Below are 26,367 nucleotides of genomic sequence, written 5' to 3'. Positions count from 1 at the left end.
AAAGAATTCTGTTCTTCCAAGCGTCTTGTTGCTCTGCTCGTCGAGACCAGTGTAGGTCTTCGTTGCTCAGTCTCTTTGGCCAGCAGGATACACTAATGCTAGACAGATTTTGGAGCAGGATTTTGTTCTGGCTGTTCTTAGTCCAACAGATTTCCGTGCATTTGGATGTCACCGACGGAATGGCCAACAGTGGCTGCTGCTCCCCACTGTGTTCCATGGTACTCACATAGACATCAGTTTTCTATGGGGCGGGCCCTGGATGTAGAGCTGACAGGTGTTTGTCACTGTTGCACTCCTGATACAGCAGAGGCCTGTTACAGTCCTTAGCGACATGAGTGGATGAAGCACAGCACTTGAAATAGATGTGTTTTTCTTTAAGAAACGCTTTCTTTTCATCCAGAGTTTTGTTTCTGAAGCCACAACATTTTCTCAATGGATGAGGCTTGTTATGTAGTGGGCATTGTTTGTCGGGATCCTCATGTTTCCCGACTGCTGTTGTATTATCGCTGTCACTGCCCCTAGTAGAGATTTCTTTCCTTCTCACAGCAACTGATGTTCTCACGTGATGACTGGTTGGCTGGAAAACACTATTTTCTGTCTTTGCTGCACACCATGCTCCTGTTATGCTGGCAAAGCTGGGACCATTGCGTGTTTTTGCCTGTTCACAGACAAAGTTGATGAAGACTGCAAAAGGAGGATATGGCACTCTGTCTTGGTCCTTGTAATATGATCCTACAGTAATCCACCTCTCTTGTAGGCTGGGAAGGAGTTTCTGGACTATTGGGCTCACTCCACGGGAGGTGCTGAGGTACGAGAGATCAGGTATGTATCCATCTGCTCTGGCTGCTTCTAGTTCCATGAGAATGTCTCCCAATTCTCTTAGCTTGTAGTTTTCTTTAGCTGAGATCTTAGGAAAATCTACAACTTTTTTCAAAAGAGCGTTTTCAATCACCTCAGGTGAGCCATAAACGTCTTCCAGTCTTTTTCATAACATCCTGAGGCCTGTGAGTGCATTGTGAATGTGTACCGCTCTGATCCTTTAGCTTGCTCAGATGACGAAGGCCCAAGACATTTGCACGGCAAATCAAGTTCCTCTCTGGCGGTGAGTTTCAGATCACCAGTAGAGCTGATAAATAATGACTTCTAGGCCCAGTAGTTCTCCGGCTTGTCATCAAACTTCAGTAGCCCCAAACTCAACAGCTCTCGTCGCATCAGGTACTTCCCTAGGTCTGTTGCGGCCACTGTACTGGGTGGGCTTGTGTTGTACGTAGGGAATGACTGTGCATAGTAAGGCTGGGGAGGCTTTTACTCACCACTGGTTTGATTAACATTGTTGGGGAGCTCTCTGTAGCTGTATGAATTTCTATGTGTAGTGCTGGGTACCTAACTTTGAGTCTGCTCAATAAACTCGTGGTCACTGATTTCACTTGGTGACGCGTTGCCCTGCTTCTCACCTCTGTTTGCTTCACTGCTGTCCATGGGAGGCTGGTGCACTGGTGAATGTGAGGTGGTCTGTGGTCTTGCATCTGATTGTGAGACTGTAACCGCATTTACTGTGTCATCTGCTTTTGCACTCCGATTAGGCTGGTAACCTGGACGTATAATAGGAATCTGCATTGCAACATTTTCACTATAAATTTCGACTGGAGTTAGAGGCACTGTATTAGTTTTAATTTGCTGAAGTGAATTTGACAGTCGCTGCTGCCCTTGCTAATTTCAGTTCATGCAGACTGGCGTTTAGAATGGCTTGTTGTTTCATTAGCTCTGCCTCTTGCTCTAGCGAATGCAAACTCTGCACGTGCGGCTCCTGCTTTAGCCCGTGCTTTCAATGCTAAGGAATAAGCTACAGATTGTCTGCTTGTTCTTGAGCATGTATAATTCATGCCTGGTGTTGCAATCTAGTGGTTGAACAGGAAAACCAAAGTAAACAATGCATTGTTACACTATCAAGTTAGCTATCTGATGTTTATTTATCATTATTTGACCCATTGAACGGGTCATTTTAGCCATAATCGCAAAACTTGCCCCCCTGAGATATTGTCCTGACTGTCATCAGACACTCGTGTATGCTGAATGGATAGTGACAGATGACAGGTAGAGGCATGTGACAACCCGAGCAGGAGTGTACGACGAGAGAGGACAAGGCCTGGATTTTATGTCATTTTTTATTATGTTGGTGTGGCACTTTACTTACGTTTTGTGGTTTGTTTGTTTCTTTAATTGTTTGCTGGTTCCCGTATCCTTCTTCCCCTTCTTTGAAATAGTTAAAGTATTGTTCTGGCTTTTGTGGACTAGTAACATGGTATTAGCACTTATTGTATTAATGCCCCTGTATAACGTATTGCTTTATTGCTCCCTGAACTCTGTGTTAGTCGCTTTGGATAAAAGCATCTGTGTGAGGGAAAGGAGTTTATCTGGCTGTAGAAACATTTGAAATATGGTGATGACACAACAACTGGATACTCACTGCAGTTGTCTTCATCACTGCCATCAGGGCAGTCTTTAAAGCCATTGCACCGAAAACGGCCAATAATGCAGTGGAGCCCATTTGAACAAGCAAAAAATGTGGATGCACACTTTGACTTCACCTTTGCTGTGTAAAGGGAAAGAAAGTGAAAAATTATTTGTTTGTTTACATTGTTCACTATTACAATGAGTCACAATGAATAGCAATGCAATGAGTAGTGGATGGAATCTGGTACCATTGCACCGAATTTGAGGTCTTTAGAATGAATAGTTTCTGACTCTTAAACTGTTAAGGAAAGAAACAAATATCTAGCTATGAGCAGAAATTCTGGAACAATGCAAAAATAATACGTTAAACATACATAACACAAAATGATTTGACATTTGAATCTGTGGCCATGTTTACATGCAACCAAGTAATCCACTCGTGATAGGATTGATGGCTCAAAATTCTGATCAAATTTAAAGGGGTGGTGTAGACCGATATCAATCTGATCTGGAAGAAAATATGAAGCATGTAAAAGCTTGAATCAAGAGCATTTCAATCAGATTTTAAAATACCTTGTGTGCAGTGCAGTGCTGCGTAACTCTTATACATCTTATGATTACGTCAAATATTAGAGAAACACGAAACACGTGTTTTACCTAGTGTCCACTGCGGCCACCTACATTTGTTAATACTCTCTATGATTGCTAAAGAACAAAGACAAGCAGTTATTATGATTAGTGTCACTGCTGTAAGTTAACTTTATTTGCACATACCACTGGCTTTGCCAAGGTTAAGGTTTTGTAGCACAGGTCAAACAGTCGTATAAGTATAAAACATAAAATAAAGTGCAGTTGATCACATGAACAGGTAACAGACAAATGACATTAATGTTACACAAAAAGCTCTAAAACAGAATGTACTGTATATTGACAGTGAGTGGTTTATGGTTATTTTATTGACATGTTCTTGATAAGAAACCAAGCATAAAGGCTTATTTTACTCTGTAAAGTCTGTTCCTCAACCAGTTCCAGTAAAGCCGACAGTGGAGAAGAAACAATGCTCTTCGTTTCCCTGGGACCAATAGCCGGAAAATATTGAACTGTTTTCATAATTTATGTGTTGATAATAGAAAAAATAAAAAGAACGGGCTTGTTACCTCCATGCCGACTGTATGAGATCCTTAAAAAATGCCCAGCAATTATTATGGGACCATCATCTGAGGAAGATATTTACTAATTCTACAGATCACCACGCATAAAAATGTTGTTTTATTGACAGTCTCTGTCCTATTAGCTATGCATTGTATCAATAAATAAAATCAGCAAAGGTCACAGCGTGTTTAAGAAAAAAACAAAAATTGTGCAAACATCAACTAAAGTAGAACTAGCCATAACTTGAAGGCGATGACCCCATCAAAGCTTATAGGAGGAAAATCCGGGTCTGTGAAATCAATACGTAAATGTTCAAGTTGAATAAGACGGCATACTTTCCTTTGTTTTTTTTAAACTGGATTATATGTAAGATATTTATCTAGCCATTCTATAACACGTTGGGAAAAATGAGAATCAAGGAGTAATGTAGGGACGACCAGGAAAAAACTAGTTGTGAACATGAGAGAAAAAGTATATTACTTGTCAGTCAGATTGTTTAACCTCCAAACATCAACTAGATCAGATGAGTTCATTCATTCAGAGCACACAGACTGTCCAAAATATTACTGAGAACCAAGTTAACGTCACCGCCAATTATATGATGTGTGTTTGACAAATTAGGCAGGTGGTTAAAGAGTTAAGGAAAAAAGGATGAATCCTCATGATTTGGTCCATATAGATTCACAGGCAATTTATGCAAGGAGAAGATTAGACCAGTGACTATTTCATATCTATTTTTCTACATGACTGTCCGTGCTCTGTTTTATTGGAATCATTGGGTAAATTGCCTTTAATTTACTTCATGTAATTGCGTATTCCTTTAAATAAAAAAATAAAAAATGTAGATGCACAAAAGATAAAATACACAATTAAATAAATGATCTATATAACTTTCTCTAGTTCTTTGTTCTCCGATTTGATCTCAAAACTTTGCTTTCGAGCATCCTAGTGGTCATTTTTGGAAATGTAATGTGATAGAGAATAAAGGAAACTCCCTTTTTGTGACTTACAGCAACGTTTTTCATCACTCTTGTCAAAACAGTCAGGAAAGCCGTCACACTGCAATCCTTCAGGAACACATTTTCCATCTCCACACATAAAGTTTCCTGGTATGTTGCATTCTGTTGTAAAGTTATTCCCAGGAAGAAGTTGACAATCTGAAGAAAAGAAAATGTATTTCATTATTGTATATATATATTCCTGCTTTCCTGTACCTCAGTGGTAAGAGCATTGCGTTTACAAAGCAAGGTTGTGGGTTCGATCCCAGGGGATTGCAAATACCTATGTAAAATGTATAGGATAAAGCAAAGTTGCTTTGGATAAAAGCGTCTGCCAAATGCATAAAAATGTAAATGTAAAATATATTGGAGATTATATAAGAGGATGAAGATGATATAATTGATTTGTGTGGAGTGACTGTCACAGGACAACTGAAAGACCCTTCACGTCACTCTCACAGTCATGTGATCAGCCAAGAACAAAAAGAAGGAAGACCGCACGCACCCTCGGCCAACCCCAATCCCCACAATAACAGTTTTTAATGTTACTAATTGTATGTAACAATAATGATTAAAAACAAGCAACTGTTTGCCAAGAATAAATATTTTTATTATAATTACCCAAAATGTTATATAATTTATATAATATCAGTTCAAATGTTTATTAGTTTAACAGTAATCTAAATAATTTTTAATAAAACATGTTGATGCTATTGTCAAATAAGATGGCATTAACAAATGGCACCCCTTGAATAGTTTATATTAGGCCTATTGTTATTATTATTGTACTGTGGCCTTTTGATGGCGCATCACGTCATTTATACAGCGTTTCACAGATTAATCGAGTAATCCTCATGTAATAAAGGTATTTGCAAATGCTGCATGCTGTGGTTTTAGTTCATTTAAATGTAAGCATTCGGTAGAGACTTCAACGTGTTTATATGTTAACAGACTAGATCGGTCATTTGTATAGTTTCAAGCAAATAAATCGCAGAATGGCCTATTTTAGTCTCTGTACATAGATAATGTTAAATCATATCATATCATAAAGACGTCTCAACTTCCAGACACTTAACTAAAAATGACACCAAACGCTTTTTTGAGTAACAAAACAGCTGTGTTTGACCTCTATTTTCCACGGGAGTCTTTGGATAACTACCATAAAGATTACTCACTAAATGATTTTCTGAATGGTCTGTGATTATAACAAGCATGTGCATAATGATGAATTTTTGCAATTTAGGCGAGTGATCCCAGCGAGGTCAAAAAATACGGAAATCCGTATTTATACGGAAAAATCACATCCCTGCTCTCTCACTCATCATTCTTCAGAAGCCACTGATACAACTTATAAACAAGGTTGAAAGACCAAATATTATCTGAGAGAGTAAAGATGGATTACAGCTGTATGCAAAAAATTGCATTCTCCTCTCTTACACCAACAAATGTTCCACACACAGAAATAAACTGACTTTCAATGACAAAATGTGGTCATTGGACCAGATAGTAGCATATAATAAATTATAATTGTCAGTGTATCTGCTAGGAATTTTGTCTTCAAGACACCTCAGATCTCTTTAATACAGATGTACCTTATTATGATTTTAGTCCAATGATGTTGAGTTTATAAATCAGAATTTTAGCAGCGGTTAAAGTGACTGCTGGTGGCATCCCGTTGTAAAATAAAGCCATGTTCAGATTTGACTTCTTTTTTTAAGATGCTTCTATTTTCCAACATAATCCTATGGCCGGATTAAGAATTCATAGGCCCCTGGGCACAAGTGTTTTATGGAGCCCCCATTCTCACACATGTGCACAATAAAGTTTTAAATTAGCCTATAGAGTACTATGAGTACTAGTATGAAACACCTCCATCCTACACAGAATTACATCCTCCATCATACAGGATTTAAACCACATGATTAAAACAATGCTTTCCTGGACCAGCAGCAACAATATCAAGAAATTTCCCAGCATACTGTAACTCACTGGCACATGCAAGCAGCACACACTACTACACCTCTACCAATTCAGTTCTATCAGATTCTTCCATAATTCACACACAAACTATTCACAAAACTGTTCTTAAGAGAAAATATGAGAACTTTCTTAAGATAAATTACAGCAAGTCAATTTTTAAATATTTTCATCTTCGTTTTTTCTAAGAATAAAGGGCAGTCTTTGTCAATATTAATACACCAAAACAAGGTTAGAGATGACGCTCAAATAATCTTGTGATCCATGTGTTAGATATGCTGGTCCAACAGTAGCGTCAGGAAAGAAATGGAACCCAAAAACAGCGGTAGGGGAAGCAAAGGCACCCCTCAGACATACAGTAAGTACATTGTGGGACAAGTGCAACATGGCAGAGGGGGGATTGGTTTGGCATCAACCTATGTGGCGAAAAGTGACACCAAAGGAACAGCGTCACCTGGTAGTGGAGGAAATTCGGCGTCAAAAGGATGCAAGTAGATGTGCCAGAGTGGTCTCTCTAGCCCAGCAAGGCCATTGGATGAGGTGGAAAGGCATTGAACGGTGCAAAATTTCTTGGAGTGAGCTGGAACAAACAAGCTAAGTTTTTTCATAAGAGCTTCATATGATATGCTGCCCTCACCAACAAATCTGCATGTTTGGTGTGGACAGGATCCAGCCTGCCACCTATGTGCAGCTGCAGCAAACTTTAAACATATTTTGTGGCTTGTAAGAAGATCTCGACACAGAGTAGATACACATGGCACCACAATCAAGTCCTAAAGTGCTTGGCTGCAGCAGTAGAAACCAAAAGAGTGGCAGCAAATGCCATCGCCCAAAATGCCAAGACTAACTTAGGCATACGTTTATTCGGGAGGGACAGAAACAGTGGGCCAAACCCTTAACCCGAGTTAACTGAGTATAGACCGGGATTGGGAAATGCGAGTTGATTTTAAACCACAGACTTAGTTTCCCCTTGGAAATCGCAGCGTTGAGTCAAAGTTGTGTTGACTGTACCTTGGGAAGAGACCCTTAAAGAAGCATTTGAAAGAAAGAATCTCTGGTATGCCAACTTGGCAGCGGAGTCTGAAGATCGGGGATGGACAGCGAAAGCGTTCCCGTTGGAAGTGGGCTGCAGGGGCTTTATTTCCAATTCCACTACAAGCCTGCTTAAGAAAGTGGGGATCAGAGGACAGGCCCAACGGATGATAGTCCAAGAAATTGCCACTGTCGCTGAGAGAAGAATCCACTGTCTGTGGTTGAAACAGAAGGCCGCAATATGGGTTGCCAAGTGACCACGTAATAAAATGGTGTTGTGGGTTGTATTGAAATGCCATATGGGACCGGGGGCACTGAGCTTGCTTCAGCTTTCCTGTAGCTCAGTGGCAAGAGCATTCCAGTTACAACGCAAGGTTGTGGGTTCGATCACAGGGGATAGCACACATCTATGCATAAATCTATAGTGTAAAGCAATGTGATTCGCTTTGGATAGAAGCGTCTGCCAAATGCATTAATGTAAATGTTATTAATGTAACAGATTGGGGAGTCGTGGCCTATTGGTTAGATAATCAGACTCGTGACCAGAAGGTTGCCGGTTCTATTCTCAGGGCAACGACTGTGGTGCCTTTGAGCTGCATTGATAGCTGCCCACTGCTTCTGCCAGATGACCTTGTAACGATGTGACATACACCCAGGTCTGATCAACCTGCGGTGGGCCTCCCTTGTCTATGGGTGTCTTGTGATAAAGGGCCAAAACACCCAATGTGGCTGAGGTGCACAAGTGACGATGTGTCGCATTGATGGGGACCATACAAAGGGCATTATCAGCAGCACCTCACCAAAAGGCATCTTTCACTCAGGATAATGTGATGAAATTGGGACACATAACTCATGAGATGTCTTTCTGAAAATGGCAATGGAAAGTAGGTATGCTATGTATTTCTATAATCATAGCCGTCATTAAGCCTCTAATCAAGAAACCAAACGTAGACCTCAATGAACTAGTAAACTATAGACCGATTTCAAGTTTCCCTTACTTGTCTAAAATACTAGAAAATGTAGTGTCCACTCAGTTGTGCTCCTTCTTACAAAATAATGACACAAACATCTCACTCCTAGTCCTGCTTGACCGTAGTGCTGCGTTCGATTCTGTAGAATATAACCTAACTTTATATCTCTTTCCTTCCAGATTTCCAAATTGGCAGAGTGCAGTGGCAGATTCTAAAATTATTTTAATTACTTATAAAGAGTTAAACAGTCACTGCTTACTTAACTAAATCCACCAAAGGGGGTTGAGCTTTCTCATACGTAGCACCTAAACTCTGGAATAGCCTTCCCGATACTATTCGAGGGTCAGACACACTCTCCCAATTTAAATCTAGATTAAATACACATCTTTTCAGCCAAGCTTTGATTTAATGCATAGTATGCTAAATAAACCAACGGGAGACTGCCTTTATTAGATATTATTTACTAGAATGATCTTTCTTGTTCTATAAAAGTTAGTCTTGCACTGTGCTGTGTTTTACTTTTTTGTGTTTTTCTGTCTTTTCTTCTGTCTTTGGAACAATGCGTATTGTGAAAAAGTGATGTAAAAAACTGCACCTGGACTGGATTTCTGCACTGCAGTTAAACTAACCGCAGGAATTAAAAAAAAAGTTTTTGCCATTTATGGCTCATTCTGGTAATAGAAAATGTGAAGTTGACGTCACGCCCTATTTTGCTTGTTGCGCCATCATCTTGGAAGGATAATACTCCACTGCTATTATTGTTTTGATTTGTACCATTACTTGTATTGCTTGATATATGATGAAATCGAAAGTGACACAACCTTGGTCTTTTCCTTAACGACTCTGCGTAATGCTATTGCAGTTTTGAACACAACAAGACCGACCTAGCATAGTTATACTTCCGAATCAAACAAGAAAAACAAAACACTGCATTGAACGTACTAGCAGCCATCCTCTCAAGATGGCGCAACATTCAACGTGGCGTGACATCGATTAACTCTTTCACGGCCATTGACGAGTTATCACGTCATTTAAAAAAAAAAACGGTTCCCCGCAAAAGACGATTTATTACGGCAATCAGTGTGTGTTCTGTTGTACAGCAGGTGGCGCTGTTACACACCTTTGGGGAAAAGTACCGAATCCCAGAACCTAGAACATATATGTTTTATAGGTTTTTAGTGATTGTTCTGAGTGTAATCTGGGCGGAATCTTTGACAAAAAATGTTAATTATCTCACCTGTTTAATCAAAGTGATGCATTTTTGAAGAAATCTACCCACATCTATGGAGTGATAAATAACTAACAAATGAAGATAGAAGAATAGGGTTTCTTTTGTTTAAAAGCAGAGACTCTTCTTTTATTTGACATATTGGAAAGTCAAGAATATCTTGCGGAAAGTCAAGTATATCTGCGGCTTGATGCTCTGATGAGCTTTTTTCAGTCCTGAGCTAAAATTATTACAAGCCTACACTTAACTCGTTTTAAGATGTTTACTATCATTTCTTGCAAGATAGTAGTGAAATGTCTTGGTTACGTATGTAACCTCAGTTCCCTGATGGAGGGAACGAGACGTTGTGTCGAGAACGACAGATGGGGGTTCGCCCTTGAGAACCAATCAACTCTGACTACTATAGAAAAAGCCAATGAAATTTGGCGAATGAAATTTGCATGCCGGGCTCCGCCCCCGGATATCCGGTATAAAAGGAAGCCGGCGTGCAGCATTCATTTACCTCTTGTTCTGAAGAGCCTGAGAGCCTCTCACGACTGCAGCAGAATACGATACGTGTTTGTGGCATAAGGGACACAACGTCTCGTTCCCTCCATCAGGGAACTGAGGTTACATACGTAACCAAGACGTTCCCTTTCTGTCGGCCTCTCGACGTTGTGTCGAGAACGACAGATGGGGTTGTCTATGGAAAACGGCACAACGCTGTATCGCGTCACAATCTCAGCGAAGCGACGGTAACAAGCCTGGGCGTGTCAGCTCGAAGCTTCATGAAACTGTAACCTTCCAGTGTGGTGGTCGGGGGGTCCCAGAGCTTTCTTGGAGAAAGATGGGTACAGCCCTGACCGGTAACCTTTCACGGACGGGGCCTTAGCTCTCTACTGGCGAGAGGCTGTCCGGCTCGGGTTTACACCGGGTGAGCGCAACTCTTAATCAGATAAGCGCTGCAGAGGCCACCTCCTACCCGTGGGGAGGAATATGGTGGAGATATATAAATGGTCTCGTCCTTGGAGGAGAACGCATGGAACGTGCGGACTGGGTAGTTAACCGCTAGGTGGAGGTCCACCTGGGGAAGCTCATGGGTTACCATGTGTGGGAACCTTTGTCATGAGGGTATAGCAGACGGAACAGCCCACGGGGGGGTGCTTGCTTAGTGATGGATGGAATGCCTGTTCTTAACCAGTGTCTGGGTAAGAAGGAAGGTTGGTGAGGTACCAATTTTCTTAACCATGTGTTTGGGTAAGAAGAAAAGGGTAGATAGCACACTGACCCAACCTCTTGGAGGGTGGGAAGGTGCTTTCGCAGGCATACGCCCCCCGGATGCCAGTCCTACGTGTCGCCACGCAGGACGTGGGCTGACACCGGGTTTACACGAAGGTTGTTAACCCTTGCGAAGGTGTTTGGGCGTAGCCCAACCCGCAGCTCTACAGATATCTGCTAGAGAGGCGCTTCTCCCAGTGCCCAGGAGGTGGCTAAACTCCGTGGAGTGAGCCCTCACTGCAAATGGGCATGGGTGATTCTGAGATCGGAATGCCGTCGTAACGGCATCCACGAACCAGTGCGCCAGCCTCTGCTTGGAGACAGCCTTCCCCTTCTGCTGTCCTCCAACACATGAAAGGAGCTGGTCAGAGCTACTGAAGCTCTGCGTGCGGTCCAGGACACAACACGGATGGGGTTGGGTCTTCCTCCCCAGTGGGGAGCGCCTGCAAGTCCACCACTTGGTCCCCGAAGGGAGAAGTGGGAACTTTGGGCACGCATCCGGGCCTGGGTCTCAAGATAACGTGAGAGTTTGCCAGGGCTGAATTTAAGGCAATCCGGGGACACAGAGAATGCTTGGAGGTCCCCTACCCTCTTGACGGAAGCGAGCGCAAAAAGGAGGGACGTCTTACTCCGGTGAGGAAGATCGGAACCTCCGAGGGGCTCTCAAGAGGGTATGGAGCGGAGATGAGGCGGATTCCGCCCTCTAGCGCCCGTTAGGAACCTGGTGACCAGGTCGTGTTGCCCTAGAAACTTTCCATCAACTGATTCGTGATGAGTGGCAAAAGCGACTACATACACTTTCAGTGTGGAGGGGAGATGTTAGTCTCCAGTTTCGTGAGAAGGGGAACACAATCCTGGTCAAGCACCTCAGTGGGTCCTTCTCGTTGAGAAAGACACCAGGACGAGAAGAGGCACTGTCTAGAGGCGTGTAACCGCCTAGTAGATGGGGCCCTAGCCTGGGTGATGGTCTCAGCCGTATAGGGGGAGTAGCCATCTCAGGATCTTCTCATCCCGTCTAGAGACCAGACATGGGAGTTCCAGAGGTCTGACCTGGGATGCTAGAACGTGTCCTTCCCCTGTGAGAGCAGGTCCTCTGTCAGGAGAATGGTTCAAGGTGAGTCGCTGTCCAGAGCATCAACTCTGAAGCCAAGTGTGGTTAAAACAGTGCGGTGTAACCAATAACACTTGGTGCTCCTCTTCCCTGACCTTGCACAGTGTCTGTGCAAGGAGGCTCCTGGGGGTGAAAGTGTGCTTCCGCCCATCAGCTGAGCACCAGGGCATCCGTGCCGAGGGGGGCCTCGGTCAGGGAGTACCAAAGCAGACAATGGGTGGTGTCGCGGGAGGCAAAGAGGTCTATCTGTGCCTGTCCGAACAGCACCCAAATGAGCTGGACCGGGGATGGAGTCGCCACTCTCCGCAAGGCGTATACTGACAAGAGAGCGCGACAGCTGTCTGGTTCAGTTTGCCTGGGATGTGTGTGGCCCGCAGGGAGCGGATCACCTGCTAACTCCACAGGAGGAGGCGTTGGGCAAGTTGTGTTAGCTGCCGTGAGCGTACGCCACCCTGGCAATGTACGGTACGGCTGTCATGCTGTCCCGGAGGACCAACACGTGCCGGCCCTGCACTAGAGGCCGGAGCCTTCTCAGCGCAAGCCGCACAGCCCACAACTCTAGGCAATTGCATGCCAGTGCCCCGCTACTGCGTGCCCGTTGCACACTGCACCCCACCCCTGCAGCGAGGCGTCCGTCATCACCACAACGTGCCTCGAAATCTGCCCGAGGGGAACCCCGCCCGGAGGAAGGTCATGGAAGACCAAGGGGTTAGGGATGCGTCGACAGCAGGGCGACATCACCATGCGCCTGCTGTCGGTGTGCCACGCTGTCCTCGGAACTCAACTCTGTAGCCAGTGTTGAAGCGGTCTCATGTGCATTAACCCGAGGGGTATTACCCTCGCGGAGGATGCTATGTGTCCCAGGAGCCTCCAGTTCCAACACTGACTGGGCGCGTGCTGCGGACAGCTGCGCCGACAGAGTTTAGTTCCATACCGAGAAAGACGATGCTCTGCACTGGGGAGAGTTTGCTCTGTTCTCGGTTGACCTGAAATCCCAATCGATCTAGATGCCGGAGCACCAGGTCCCTTTGTGTACACAACAGATCCCACGAGTGTGCCAGGATAAGCCAGTCGTCGAGATAGTTCAGGGACAGACCGAAAGGGAGGACTCTGTACTGATATGCCCACCCCGCGAACGCGAACCGTGGAACGGCGGTGTCGAGAGGATCGACACATTAGAGTAAGCGTCCTTCAGGTCGATTGCCACAAACCAATCCTGACACCTGATAGATGTCATGATGCGCTTCTGCGTGAACATCTGAATGGCAGCTTGTGAAGGTGCTTGTTCAGGGTACGCAGACCGGTGGGGCGCAACCCGCCGTCTTTCTTGGGAATGATGAAGTGCGGGTCGTGACCCACTGAACATCTTGGTTTGAGGGACGAACTCAATGCCTGTTTCGCCAGAAGGGGGGTGACCTCTACCCGAAGTACGGAGGCGTCCCTGCCTCTGACAGAGGGAGAGATGATGCCCTGAAACTTGGGAGAGTCTCTGGCGAACTGGATCGAGTAACCAAGACGGACCGCCCGCATTAGCCAGCGAGACAGTATGGGCAGCTCTCGGACTGTTCAGGGTGACCAAGGGGGCAGTCTGCTTCATCATCTGAAAAGGGCCCGGCCTTGCCGACGAGGCAGGAGTCATCTCGTACCGACCGATCAGAGCCGTGGCTGTGAAGGTTCGGGCCCGATGTTGTTCTCCCTGGAGTCTTCCCGTCAGAGTCCCTTCTCGTGAGAAGTTTGCTGACGGGGTGGAGGTTTTCCCCCTCGACCTCTGCTTCCGGGGTGCCGCCTGTGGTGCCCTTGGCTGCCCCACCATCGAGGGAAGTAAGGGAGGTGGAGCTGGTTTTTACTGGAGAGGTCCGTGAGTGGAGTGCTTCAAGTTTTACACAGCTCCTCATGCACCTCCGGAAACCCGGGTTAGCATTAATGACATCATTTCTGCTTCCTCCTAACTCGACCACTGGGGGTGGAGTTCGGATTCGTCAGAGTCGGATGTCAGTCTCCCTCCGATGCTGCGAGTGACATCTCATCTACGTCACACATCGTTCCCGAATCCGGACGGTATGCCACCGCCGGTTGGGGAACGTTCAGAAAAGTGAATCGGGGTGCGATCGGCCCGTGAGCACTTAGCTGGCGGGTTTACGTTTGCAGAGTTCCCCATATCATGAACGCTGCTAACGTGGGTGGTCATCGGGGCCGTAGCCACAGATGTCAGAGCCCAAGTAGCAGACGAAATGGTGGCTGGTTCCCGTAGGAAGATAGCCACCCGTGACCGCAACCTCTTAATGACAATCTGCCCGCAGTGCGCGCAGATGTGTCAACGAACGCTGCTTCTGTGTGCTGGACGCCCACACACCTAATGCAGCGATCGTTTCAATCCCCTGCCGCACCCAAGAGAACAGCGGGACATGATGTTCTCGATGTGTGTGCGTGAGAATCCGGACGGTATGCCACCACCGGTTGGGGAACGTTCAGAAAAGTGAATCGGGGTGCGATCGGCCCGTGAGCACTTAGCTGGCGGGTTTACGTTTGCAGAGTTCCCCATATCATGAACGCTGCTAACGTGGGTGGTCATCGGGGCCGTAGCCACAGATGTCACAGCCCGGGTAGCAGACGAAATGGTGGCTGGTTCCCGTAGGAAGACAGCCACCCGTGACCGCAATTTCTGAATGACAATCTGCCCGCAGGACTTTTAGATAAAATCTCACACACCTCGGAACTGCCGAGACGCCCAGGGGAAGGTCGCTGCAGGTAGGGACGATCCGCTGCTACACGTCGTAGATTTGGCAATGTAGAAGAAGAAGAATTCATTGAATTCGTTCTGTTCGTAGTCATGAGCGAAGGCTCTGAAGAACAAAAGGTAAATGAATGCTGCACGCCGGCTTCCTTTTACACCGGATATCCAGGGGCGGAGCCCGGCATGCAAATTTCATTCTCCAAATTTCATTGGCCTTTTCTATAGTAGTCAGAGTTGATTGGTTCTCAAGGGCGAACCCCCATCTGTCGTTCTCGACACAACGTCGAGAGACCGACAGAAAGGGAACTGCAATATATTTCATTGTAAAAACAGAGAATATTTGCTACTTTTTTGACTGTTTTTAAATAAAACCCTTGATATTGTTCATGGAGTTTGTCCATTGTTGCTTGCCGATCTAACAACATTGGTATGTAGCTGCTTTAATTTTTGTCTCTTGTAAACATTTATGTAGCCTACCTTTAAACATTAATGTAAAAATGTCCATTCTATAAATGACATTGTAGTGACTCTGTTATTTCAGTTTGTTATAAAGGAATTACTGGTGGCAGAACCAAATCAATTACTCTGCTTACTCTACATTGTACAGATGTGTTCCTTCAAGATGTTTAATGAAGTTCCATATCAATTCAAGTTTATTTATATAGCGCTTTTCACAATGTGTATTGTTTCAAAGCAGCTTTACAAGGGCAAACAGGAAAAACAGAAAAGTTAAAACACAGCACAGTGCATGGTATTTATACAACGAGTAAGTTCATTCTAATAAATAATATCTAATTTCTAAATAAATAAATAAATAAATGAATGAATGCAGTCTCCCGGTGAGCAGGCCAACACTGCCCTGCTGTGGCGAGGAACCCAAACTTCAATGATTGATTAATGGAGAAAAAAACCTCGGGAGAAACCAGGCTCAACCGGGAGGGCCAGATCCCCTCTGACGTGTCATAGCTGCACTCAAACTGCTGACATGTGATTTAAGTTTAACATTTAATACCAAATATTGTAACTTCAGCATTAATAAGACAAATAGTCCGTCTTTGCTCTTGGTTGGGGATGTAGTGGTCTGAGCTGGGATGGTCCGATGGTCATATTATCACCTACATAGTCCTACTCGCAAAAGCATTTAAGGACAAAAACCTGACAAATGTCTTTAAATATAACATGTATTGTAGTGTGCAGTGTAGGGATGGGTCACGAATTTCGAATATTCAATTAGTTTTTTATATTAGAATTTCAAATAGTGTGTGCGATCTTAAAAAAAAAATCGCAGTGTTTTTACACGTGTAACGTGTTCATGTAACCAAAGGGTGGCGCTGCCAATAACGACCCACCTTAAACCTAAAGGCTGTCAGTCAAGAGACAATAGAGGAAAACATTTTCTCTGTGTCAAAAATGTCAAAAACGGTGTCAAAAATGTGTTCTGTGTGGGGTCCTTTAATAAAATGAATGAGAATAAAGTGCAGTGCAAACTCTGCAATGCAAAGCTGGTTTATCATGGATCAACAACTACGATGCACAGTCATCTGAGGGCGAAGCACCCAGCAGGTCCATCCACAGGTCAGCAATCAGTTGCTAGTTTATGGTCAGAACAACCAATTTGGATGCCAAACGGGCGGAGCAAATAACGGCTTTTATTACTAAGATGATCACTAATATGATCTGCTTCCGATCGGCTTTGTCAAAGGAGAGGGTTTTAACAATCTTATGGAGTTTGTACAGCCCGAGTTTACTGTTTGTCTAGAAAAACGATCACCAACCGACTGGAGAAACTTTTTCATGACAATAGAAACTGAGGCATTTTGAGCTGTTAATTCATGAAATCATTCCAGACTGTTTATAAATGCAGTCATTCGGTTAGTATGTTTTAACGCGTGTTAAGTCTGGTCTAAAATCTTTATGGCTTTATTATATTTTCATTGATCAATCACACTGTTTTTAGTTGGTATAAATGTGCATGCTCATATTTTACAAGGAAATGTTCTAGCATTATGAGCGGTTGATTCTGATCGACCTACTGTTAATAAGTGAAGTCATTCAGTTGTTAATATATTCATGTTTCAGCGCGTTATCTTAATGTATAGCTTGATGTAAGATTGCCTATTCCATAATACATAAAGCAGTGTGTCGTCACGGATTTAAAGCTTAAATGTTCTCTCTCTCTTTCGCTGTTTATCTGTATGTAATACTGTAAATGCGTCCATGTGGGGGAGGGGTGCGAATTTCGAATCATTTTAGAATAGTTCTCATCGATCTTCGAATATTATTTTTGCGATAAATGCCCATCCCTAGTGCAGTGTAACTGTGATGTGAGCCCAGGCCTGTAATGAATTATTACTTTCTAAAAGTTCTATTGCAGGGAATAATTGTCTGCACTGTAGTTGCAAAGTCAATTAACCAGTACCACTTTAACTATGGATTAATCCACATAGTTCTATTTTCTATCCCATGTTCTTTTGCTGACGCGCATAAGAAGGCAATTGTTGGACAGTTGGGCCAGACCATGAATTCTGAGGCAGTAATGAAGTTCCAAAATAAGAGAAGGGAGACATAAGCTTGTTGCACATTCACATTTAAAGGGACTGTTCACCCAAAAATGAAATTCTTTCATCATTTACTCAGCCTCCTATCATTTCAATCCTGTATGACTTTCTTTCTTCCCTAGAACACAAAAGAAGATATTTTGAAGAAAGTTGGTAACTAACAGCACTGGGACTCAATCCCCTTCTATTGCATGGACACAAAACCAATTGAAGTGAATGGAGTCCAGCTAACAATATTTTTAAAATATATTTTGTGTTCTGCAGAAGAATCTCATACAGGTTTGAAATGACAAGAGGGTGAATAAATGATGACATAATTTGTATTTTTAGGAGAACTATCCCTTTAAGCTTTTTTGGTATCTTAAAGGTGCCATTCTTTGGCTGTTTTCAAAGCTTTGATTATGTTTTTTGGGTGTTTACCAATGGATGTTCATGTTTCTAGTTTCTTCAAAACGCATTATATTTGACGTATTTCTAAGTCTTTTGTTCACTGCTGTCCCTCTTCTCACAAAACGAGCAGATTTTTACCAGTTTCTATAAAGTCCATCCTTCCAAAACATTCTGAATGATTGGTAAAGCTGACCAGGTCTGTTGTGCCCGCTAAGGGCGTATGTCTGACGATATCCCACCCATACCATATCAGCGAGCTTCCGCTTCTCAGGCTGTTGTGACTGGTCGGTGCCCCTCTCAGTGCACGTGTATTCATAAACTTTGGCTTTGAGCAATAAACAGTAACAATGGCGTCAACTTCACTTCATCAGTTAAAAACATGCAGATCCAAGTGTAACTGTGGTCTGCTAGTGCATGTGCACACGTCAATCTTTGTTAGAGATCACATTTTTTCTTCTACTTTGGCGATGGGAAATGACACCGGACTGAATGGCGTCAGACTGGTTATATTAATTAACACTAATTACAGAAGCTTTAGTCTAGTTTTTATATTGGACCCGAGCTGAATAATAAAACAAGCAGATTGACCAGGAGACATTTGCAAGCAGGACTTCAGAGGATGTTTCATATAAGTGTTTTAGAGGTAAGCGCACACACACACACACACAATATCAGTGTATTACACAGAAAACCTTTCACAGCTGATGTTAAAGTCATGAAGCTGTTATTTGAGCGTTGGTTATCTTAGAATGTGTGTCGCTGAATTCTTATGACCAGCTGTAGGACTGTGACTAAAGTGAAATTAGTTTAGCGCGTAGTACTTATAGTGAAACTTTTCAAAGGTGAACCAATCAGGTAATTACCCGTTATCAACTTTATTTTTTATCATCCTAACTGTCCTTGTCTGCCACCATTATCTTTAGGCAACAAGGTTTCATGTCTAATAGTGGAATCTCAACCTTGACTTAATTTTTTAAAAAATAAGTTGTGCCATCTGGCTTTTCAAAAATGAGCTGTGCTATAATTTATTTGGGTCTGGCCTTCACACCATCCCTGGATTTTGTATTACTGAAAATGATTAAAATAGTTCATAAAATCAAGAATCATGCATAAATGTATTGATTATATCATTCAAACAATCTTATCGTTCCAATACTCATCTCTAAGTTAATGTGATTTCTGATCTACTCCAATACTCATCTCTAAGTTAATGTGATTTCTGATCTACTAACACGTCTTTGTTACAAACATTCCTATGAATACTTCTTTATAATCGGGGTAAATAAAAAGCCCCATAGTACACAGAATATGATCAGAATAGCTCAGTCAAATGTTTACAATCTCTGATATAGGGCTGGGCGATATGGCTAATAAATATATCAACAATATGATGTTTCATATTGTTCTGTATACATCGATATTGACTATCGATTATTTTTTTTTGAAAAAGGGAAAATGACAAGTAGAACAGTAAGTTAATGGAGTAAGTTAATAGACACACAAGAATCGTTGATTTTCATTAATGAGATCGTCTGGTGTTCGAATTATGATCTCGATCTTTTAACAATTAATCGTGCAGCTCTACCGAACACTACTCCAGTGACTCTTCCTCTTCTCCAAGGAAGGCCCCGCCCATTATTTGGCGTTTTACTTTTGGGCAGAGGTTATTAAAAGCACTCGGAATAGTGACATCATGTACCCAGCCGTTCTATGCAGTCCCTGAAAAGCAAATTCTGTTAAAGACAATATCTCGCTTGGAACCTAACTTTGAGCTTTATCATTTTGCAGGTATTATTTATGTTCTAACAGCAACATTATACACTAACTAAAGGTTGAAAATTGGCATCAAGTAGAACGGCACCATTAAGGCCAAATGTAACTTCTAACTTGCAGATTTATGAAGAATTTTTTTAAAAATAAGGACTGTGTCAGTGCTAATTTTAGGACTCGTACACAGAGGCGGAGCCAGAGTGGTGTACTGGACCCCTCAGACATCTGATTGGCCACCCCGAGTGCCACCTCAAATTTTATTGGGCAGTTTAATGATGATTGACATCTCATTTCACCACTTGCTGAAAAAGAGTCTGGTGCCACGCGCAGCTTTCAAATTAAGCAAGGACGAAAGTGTTTCAAATAACAGAAGAATAATAAAATTAGGCATTTAAGGTTAGTTTTAAGACTAGGCATCGGGATTTTGTTTGCAGAAATCATTTTGAAAGTGGAGTATGTATGAGTAAACATGAATGTTGGCGCTAGATGGGTTAATCAGATAAGAGAGATCGGTTCCCGATTTAGCCTAAACATTATGTTTATCGTTACATTTGTGCTAGTTATATACACATAAACAGTGCAGTGCCAATACATTACACTATTTACCTGTTTACTTAATGTAGGCTTAAGTCAGCTACAGCCACCACCAGTGTTTTAGTGTTAAGCTAACTTTGAAATTCTTAAGCTATTTATCTGGTCGTGATACTCAAAACAATACCTCAATTGCAAATAGCCTGTTCACATATCATAAAGGGCTTTTAACTTTTGATACCTTGGTTTACATAGTTCTATAATTAATTCACGCAGAGAAACCCTTATTAGCCAATAGCTGTGGGTATAAGTTAGGGCTGCCCCCAAATAGTCGACTTAACGTTATTCGATGAGAAGGAGGCTTGTTCAAATACGTTTTTATTACGTTTCTTTGTCGCGAAAACTAAAAAAAAAAAAACTCACGTGACGTCACACAGTCAGTATGCATGTTAAAATTTCACGGCGCTGCGCAGCTTGGTCAGAGTATGACATCAAAAGAAACAACGTGAACAGTGCCTACAGTATGTTAATGAATATGAAGAGACTCCATTTTGTGCTGCACGATGAGGACAGCCTGACCACGTAAGCACTGAAGATACGACTCACAGTAGAAATTGACAAGAACTGGGAATTGACGGGAAATCTCGCGACCAGCTAGGGCTGCACGATAATTTATTGCAATACCCCTAAATCCTATTGAAATCGAGCTGGCTGCGATATACAATGTCAATATTTTTTTAATGCGTAGCTTGTCTGTAAAGCACGGCTCTGGGATCAGTAGGAAATACTGCTCAATTATGTGTTGTAGTCTTCTTCTGCAGTGCGTATTTGGAGTTTCCGCACGAGAGTACCCTCTGGCTTTCGGATGCAGCAGCATTTTCCCGCACTTCACTCAGAAGCTGTGGATTAATCACGTGATATTTATCGGAGGTTTATCGTGACAGCCCTACGATCAGCTTTTATTCACAAGCTGCGAGAGCTTGTCATTCCTTGACACTGACAAACGAGAAGATGCATATTCGGATCTGGCAGAAAGTATGTCTACAATAAGTGAATAACCCAACAAGCTCACTTCTTCCCAACAACGTGGACAAGCTGCTGTTTCTGACGCGTGATATAAAAAGATCGGTAAATTAGCTTAATTTCTCTTTGTAGTGTTTCTTTTTGCTATCCATTTTCTTTTTTATTTATTCGATTTTATATAATATAGAGGTTGTTTTTATTCTGTTTGGAAACTTCAGACTGATTTTTTTATTCTTTTTTTCTGGTCAAGACTTATCCGACGGCTTTATATGGAAGTATATATACTAAATATAATGTAAAAAATAATGTGACTAAGCTCATAATGGCAGTAAGCAGGGGCGTAGTTTATGGGGGGGATGGGGGGGAGGTAACCACCCCAATATTCAAATCCATCAGTTACAACCCCTCCAATATTTCAACATGAAAATCACAGTAGATCAAATGAAAAGTATGTAGAATTACTTTATTTTGTGACAATAATTTTGTTCCTAATCAAATATGAGTTTGTCATAATAAATTAGATAAAAAATACTCCCCCTCCATTGAACCGATTGGTAACGCCCAACCAATGAGTCGCACTTTCACCAAAACAACGCGAGTGGTGTTTGAATGGGAGAGCACACGGGTTACTTAACGTACGCCAAAAATGAAGAGAAGCGCTGCACAGCGGACTATATTTAACTGCTGGTCAGAGAGGGATGCCAAAAAAAATAAAGCATGTACTGAAGTGAGGTATGAGAATATTGTGTAATAATAGCAAAGTACACACCATATGTTAGCTAGCTAATCCATTGCAATGTATTTAGCTATAACTATCAGTATAACAAGTTACCAAAGCAGCCATCTGTTTTGCTAGTTCATTTTTCAATAGTGTCTGTAATTATCAATGACAAAAAGATGTTTGTTTTCTTCCTAAAATAATCTGACTTTTGAACGAATTGGATGAATGAATAATTGAAGTAGCTCACTCATTAAAACAGTGAATCGCTGCCGCCTACTGGCGCTTTCAATACTTAATTTCTTTCTTTTTATAATCTAATATAATATAATGTTAGAATTTATGTCAGTTTAACATACATTCTAAATCATTACATCTTAAAGACATCTTCTAACAGGAAACGTCCTATAGACGTATTGTAGATGAGCAAACACTCTAAAAAATACGTCTTCCAGATGTAATCACACACATCAAATAGACGTCTCCGTGATGTTTGTGTGCTATCTGGGACGTTCAACCCCCCCAATGTTCAAACCAAATCTACGCCCTTGGCAGTAAGCATAATCGAAGTACGCTGGTTTTAATCACAATATGTAAGCATGTTTACACATTAATGGCATTTATGATGCTCTGATCGCATGTGCTTCTGTCACACACCTCAAGCCCAAATTCATAACAAAAGACGGAAGTTTAACCGTCAAAATATGTTGCCGTCAGCAGTCTCTACTGCTTCATACAGAAACAGCGCGAACGCAATGACAGACACCACAGTTGGGAGACATTTTTCATCAAATTTCTATATTCAACAAGGTGCCAAATAACCATAAAATACATTCACATAGCGGTGTTTTGCATTTGATCCTAACCCTCAACAATCAAATATATTAAAAGGATAGCCAGTAATAGACACCTACTGTACCCGAGACAGGGACGGATTATGACTTTAATGTCCCCTGTGCACGGCTGTTTCAAAGGCCCCCTGGCATCACATATTTTACGAGAGCAGTGTTGCACCTATGCCCAAATAAACAGGAGTCAGGAGTGGTTGGCACAGAACGCATCTTTGCGTCTTACACAGCGCTCAGGAATAGTTTAATAAAGCAATAAAGAAATTGCCAAATGCCAAGTTGCTATTGTAAAGAAAAGCTTTCGACACTTTTCCCGCCTTCAGGGTCTCGAATCTCTGATTAGTCAACTGCTGTGGAAGTGACATGTGAGTGAAATATTTTAATTATTTCAACTTCAACAGGGTATAAAATTACATAACAGTGCATTATGGCACTTGTGTGAGAGATGCTGCAAATGGCGTGAGAGTCAGGCATAAATAAACATGTACGTCTAGAGCGTGTTTAGATAGAAAAATGATATAAAAGTAGTTCAGCAGAATAGAATAGAAATATGTGTTTGGTGTAAAATGCACAAACAACAAAAAAAATTGGTTTATTATATTTGGCTGTACTTGACACCTAAAAAAGCTTCGATCTCTCCAACTCAATTACGTGGAAACAGTCTTATTCCTTGCATAATTTACATTTCTGCATCAAGAAGACGAGCATTATCTTTGAAATGAAGCCATATCAATCACCAAAGCATTGAACGTTATCTTCATTCAAAATTTGGTTTTAACTTAACTGAGAGGTATTTTTCGTGATTTTCTCAGATAAAACCCTTCCACAACATAACCCAAATCCAGCTGTCTCACAAGACTGCATTCGGTGGCCATTAAAGACAGCGAACCGAGTTGTCTTTGACACTTTTCTGTGGTTTTAAACTCATTCTGTTATTTTGCCTTCTACTGTCTTACACATGACTTCTGCACTTCTATTATAGCCAATAATCAGACTAATAAAACAAAGAGGTGTTCTCCTGTCATGTAAACATGTAACTGCGATGAAGTCTGTATACTCTGAGTATTGGAAATAATCACATTATTGATGCGCATGTAAATGTAGTCATAGAGTCATTTGCTACATGGGTGCAGGAGAAAAACATTTGCTAAACGTCTAAGAAAGAGCAATTTAACCAACATACTATATCATAAACATCTTACAAACATCTTCTAGATGTCTTTATGGCATTTAAAGCAGAGGAGATGTAGATATTGCAGATGAGCGAACAATATGTCTGCTAGATGTGTGTATGCTATCAGGGATTTCCTACAGTTACTATAGTAAATACTAAGGTATCTCACAGTATATGTTCATGTAGGATTGATTGCAATTTACATATCCACATTCTTACTACAAAAACTGTCAATGGTTACTGTAGTGAGACAATTATGTTTCGTGGTTAATGTGTTTTACCGCAAATATTATGATTAAACTATTGTTAGCTACTAGTAAAACCTACATAATGCAAGTGACATTTGACAATCTAGCTGTCTAACACACATTACTTAAATAATCTACACAACACAATGACTTGATGCATTAGTTATATGTGAAGGCAACAGTAACGATGCGCGTGGACTTTCTGAGGCAAATGTACTACAGCTCTGTTAAAGACGACAGCGACTCACCGACCGAGCTGGAGCCTCCTGGTCCCGAACTGAACAGAAAGTACCAAACCCACATCCTGGCCGTCCGGACAGCCCGTCGGCCTAGCTGCTCCTCTAAACGCTTTAATGTGTCGTGTTTATGGTGTCGCTGTGATGAGAGGTCTGGGCTCTTGTTGTTGGGACAGCCGTGCGAGTCCGAGGACAGAAAGGGGAGGAGGTGAAGACATGCTGGTGTCGGATTCACACACAGAGAGGCGGAGACTTTCACTTCTTGTTTTGATTTGATAGGCGGTTGACTACCAACTTTAAACGTGTATCGGAGAAATCAGATTTAAAGATGTGATTTCATTACCAACGAGGGCACACTTGCGTTACAGAAGCGATTTCAACGTTTCTCCTTTCATGCGAAAGTGCTAAGGCTGTGTTCACATATGTTTCTTTGACAAGAAAAAGTTGACAACAGCGCTAATAGTTAAACAAAAACTCGCGTTTTACTTTTTCGAGCTTGGCTGAGCGCCGCTGTCCTGAAATTGTTTCCTAGCGGGCATGCGCACGTCAATGTTACGTCATTTTTTTGCGCTAATGTGATAGTGTGTTTTCGTTGTTAAATCATTTTACACATTTATATAATGATGTTAGTACAATTTGATAGGGTATTGCGCTGTAAATGAATCCTCCATTTTTCTTTTATTATGGTAGGATAATCTGACAGGGTATTTGCGGTGTAAATGTATTTTATGTGTTTAATTTAAAATGGGATGACTATCTGAAAGGGTATTTTGCATTGCAAAGATTATTGATTTCTTTATAGATTAGATTATAAATTTGCCCTGCGGTAGAAAGATCTGACAGGGTAAAACAATTCGAAAGGTGTAATAAAATACCCGTTTTTATCGTTTTCAAAAAACGCAGTGTTTCCTTTGAAAACAATTGACAGGTCAATAACAGGTCTCGCTACTCGCTTGACATTGGTTACCTGTGTATAATGGCAAGCTAACACTACGTGATTTTTGGCTGGATTTTGCTGTCGTGGACAAAACCTCCAGAACGCGACCGAATCGCTGCTCGTTTCGGTCGCAGAAGCTCATTAAGTATAAGCAGGTGTGTAACGTGTTCTGGAGCTGTTTCCAGCTAATCTAGACGCTATGATATTTTCAAACCTGTTTGATATAAACACCAAGTGGACTCGTTGTGTGTGACACTGTGGAATTAATCCAGCCAATCACAGCGCAGAAGGTCTGCGTCAAATTAACGCGTGGAGGAATTAAAAATTGATGGCATGCATTCTTTAACAGTACGTAACCACCATTCAAAGTTTTCGCAGGGCATTAGTATTATTTGAAGACCTCCTGTGATTTATAAATGACCTCCTCACATCAGTATTTCATGTGACGCATTCACACGGGATGATTTTACTCAAATATACTGACTCATTTCCCGGATGTGACGGCAAGGCTTTGTGTAAAGTTTGTTTGTATATCCGATAGTTTAATGATATATGACCATACCTGTCAGCATTTGAGACCCAACCAAATCACAGACAACCTCTACAAGTATTACAAATGACTAGAGATCCTCAGGTAATACTAATCTTGTGTGAATAGTGATCAGGGGCCCGTTCTTCGTACGTCGCTAACTCGGTTAGCTGGATTTGATTGTTGACGATTTGGCATGATCTTGGATTGTTTGGTTCTTGGACGCTCATCCTGGACTTGCTGTCATAGCAACAGGTCCGTAAGCTTGAACCTGCTCGCGAGCAGGCTTACTTCATGTAAACAGGATTAGATTGCGGCTTTATAAGCGGAGGTGATATGGGAAGTCTTTCGCAGACATGTCTTGTCTGCTTTTACGTCAGGAATCACTTGCTGAAGGTATCAGAATAATTCGAAGAGCTTTTCGAATTAATCGCGTTTTGCAATATCGACAGGATCATTTAGCGCTGCGCGATAATCTACTGATTGAGAGA

General features: G+C 42.0%; 1 protein-coding gene across 1 annotated transcript in view; it reads right to left on the bottom strand.

The window, feature by feature from the left end:
* ldlrad3 (low density lipoprotein receptor class A domain containing 3) overlaps positions 1-24,859 on the bottom strand; it is a 35,960-nt gene extending 11,101 nt beyond the window's left edge. The window contains exons 1-3 of the mRNA XM_056739401.1: positions 24,423-24,859; positions 4,617-4,763; positions 2,468-2,593 (exon numbers count right to left, since the gene is read on the bottom strand). Coding sequence (XP_056595379.1) covers positions 2,468-2,593; positions 4,617-4,763; positions 24,423-24,477 — 328 coding nt within the window. The 5' untranslated portion in view covers positions 24,478-24,859. The remainder of the gene's footprint in view (positions 1-2,467; positions 2,594-4,616; positions 4,764-24,422) is intronic.
* Positions 24,860-26,367: the final 1,508 nt, after the last annotated feature.

The sequence above is a fragment of the Triplophysa dalaica genome, chromosome 24 (genome assembly GCF_015846415.1).
Source record: "Triplophysa dalaica isolate WHDGS20190420 chromosome 24, ASM1584641v1, whole genome shotgun sequence".
NCBI classification, from domain to species: Eukaryota; Metazoa; Chordata; class Actinopteri; order Cypriniformes; family Nemacheilidae; genus Triplophysa; species Triplophysa dalaica.
This window is presented reverse-complemented; position numbering and strand designations above follow the sequence as displayed.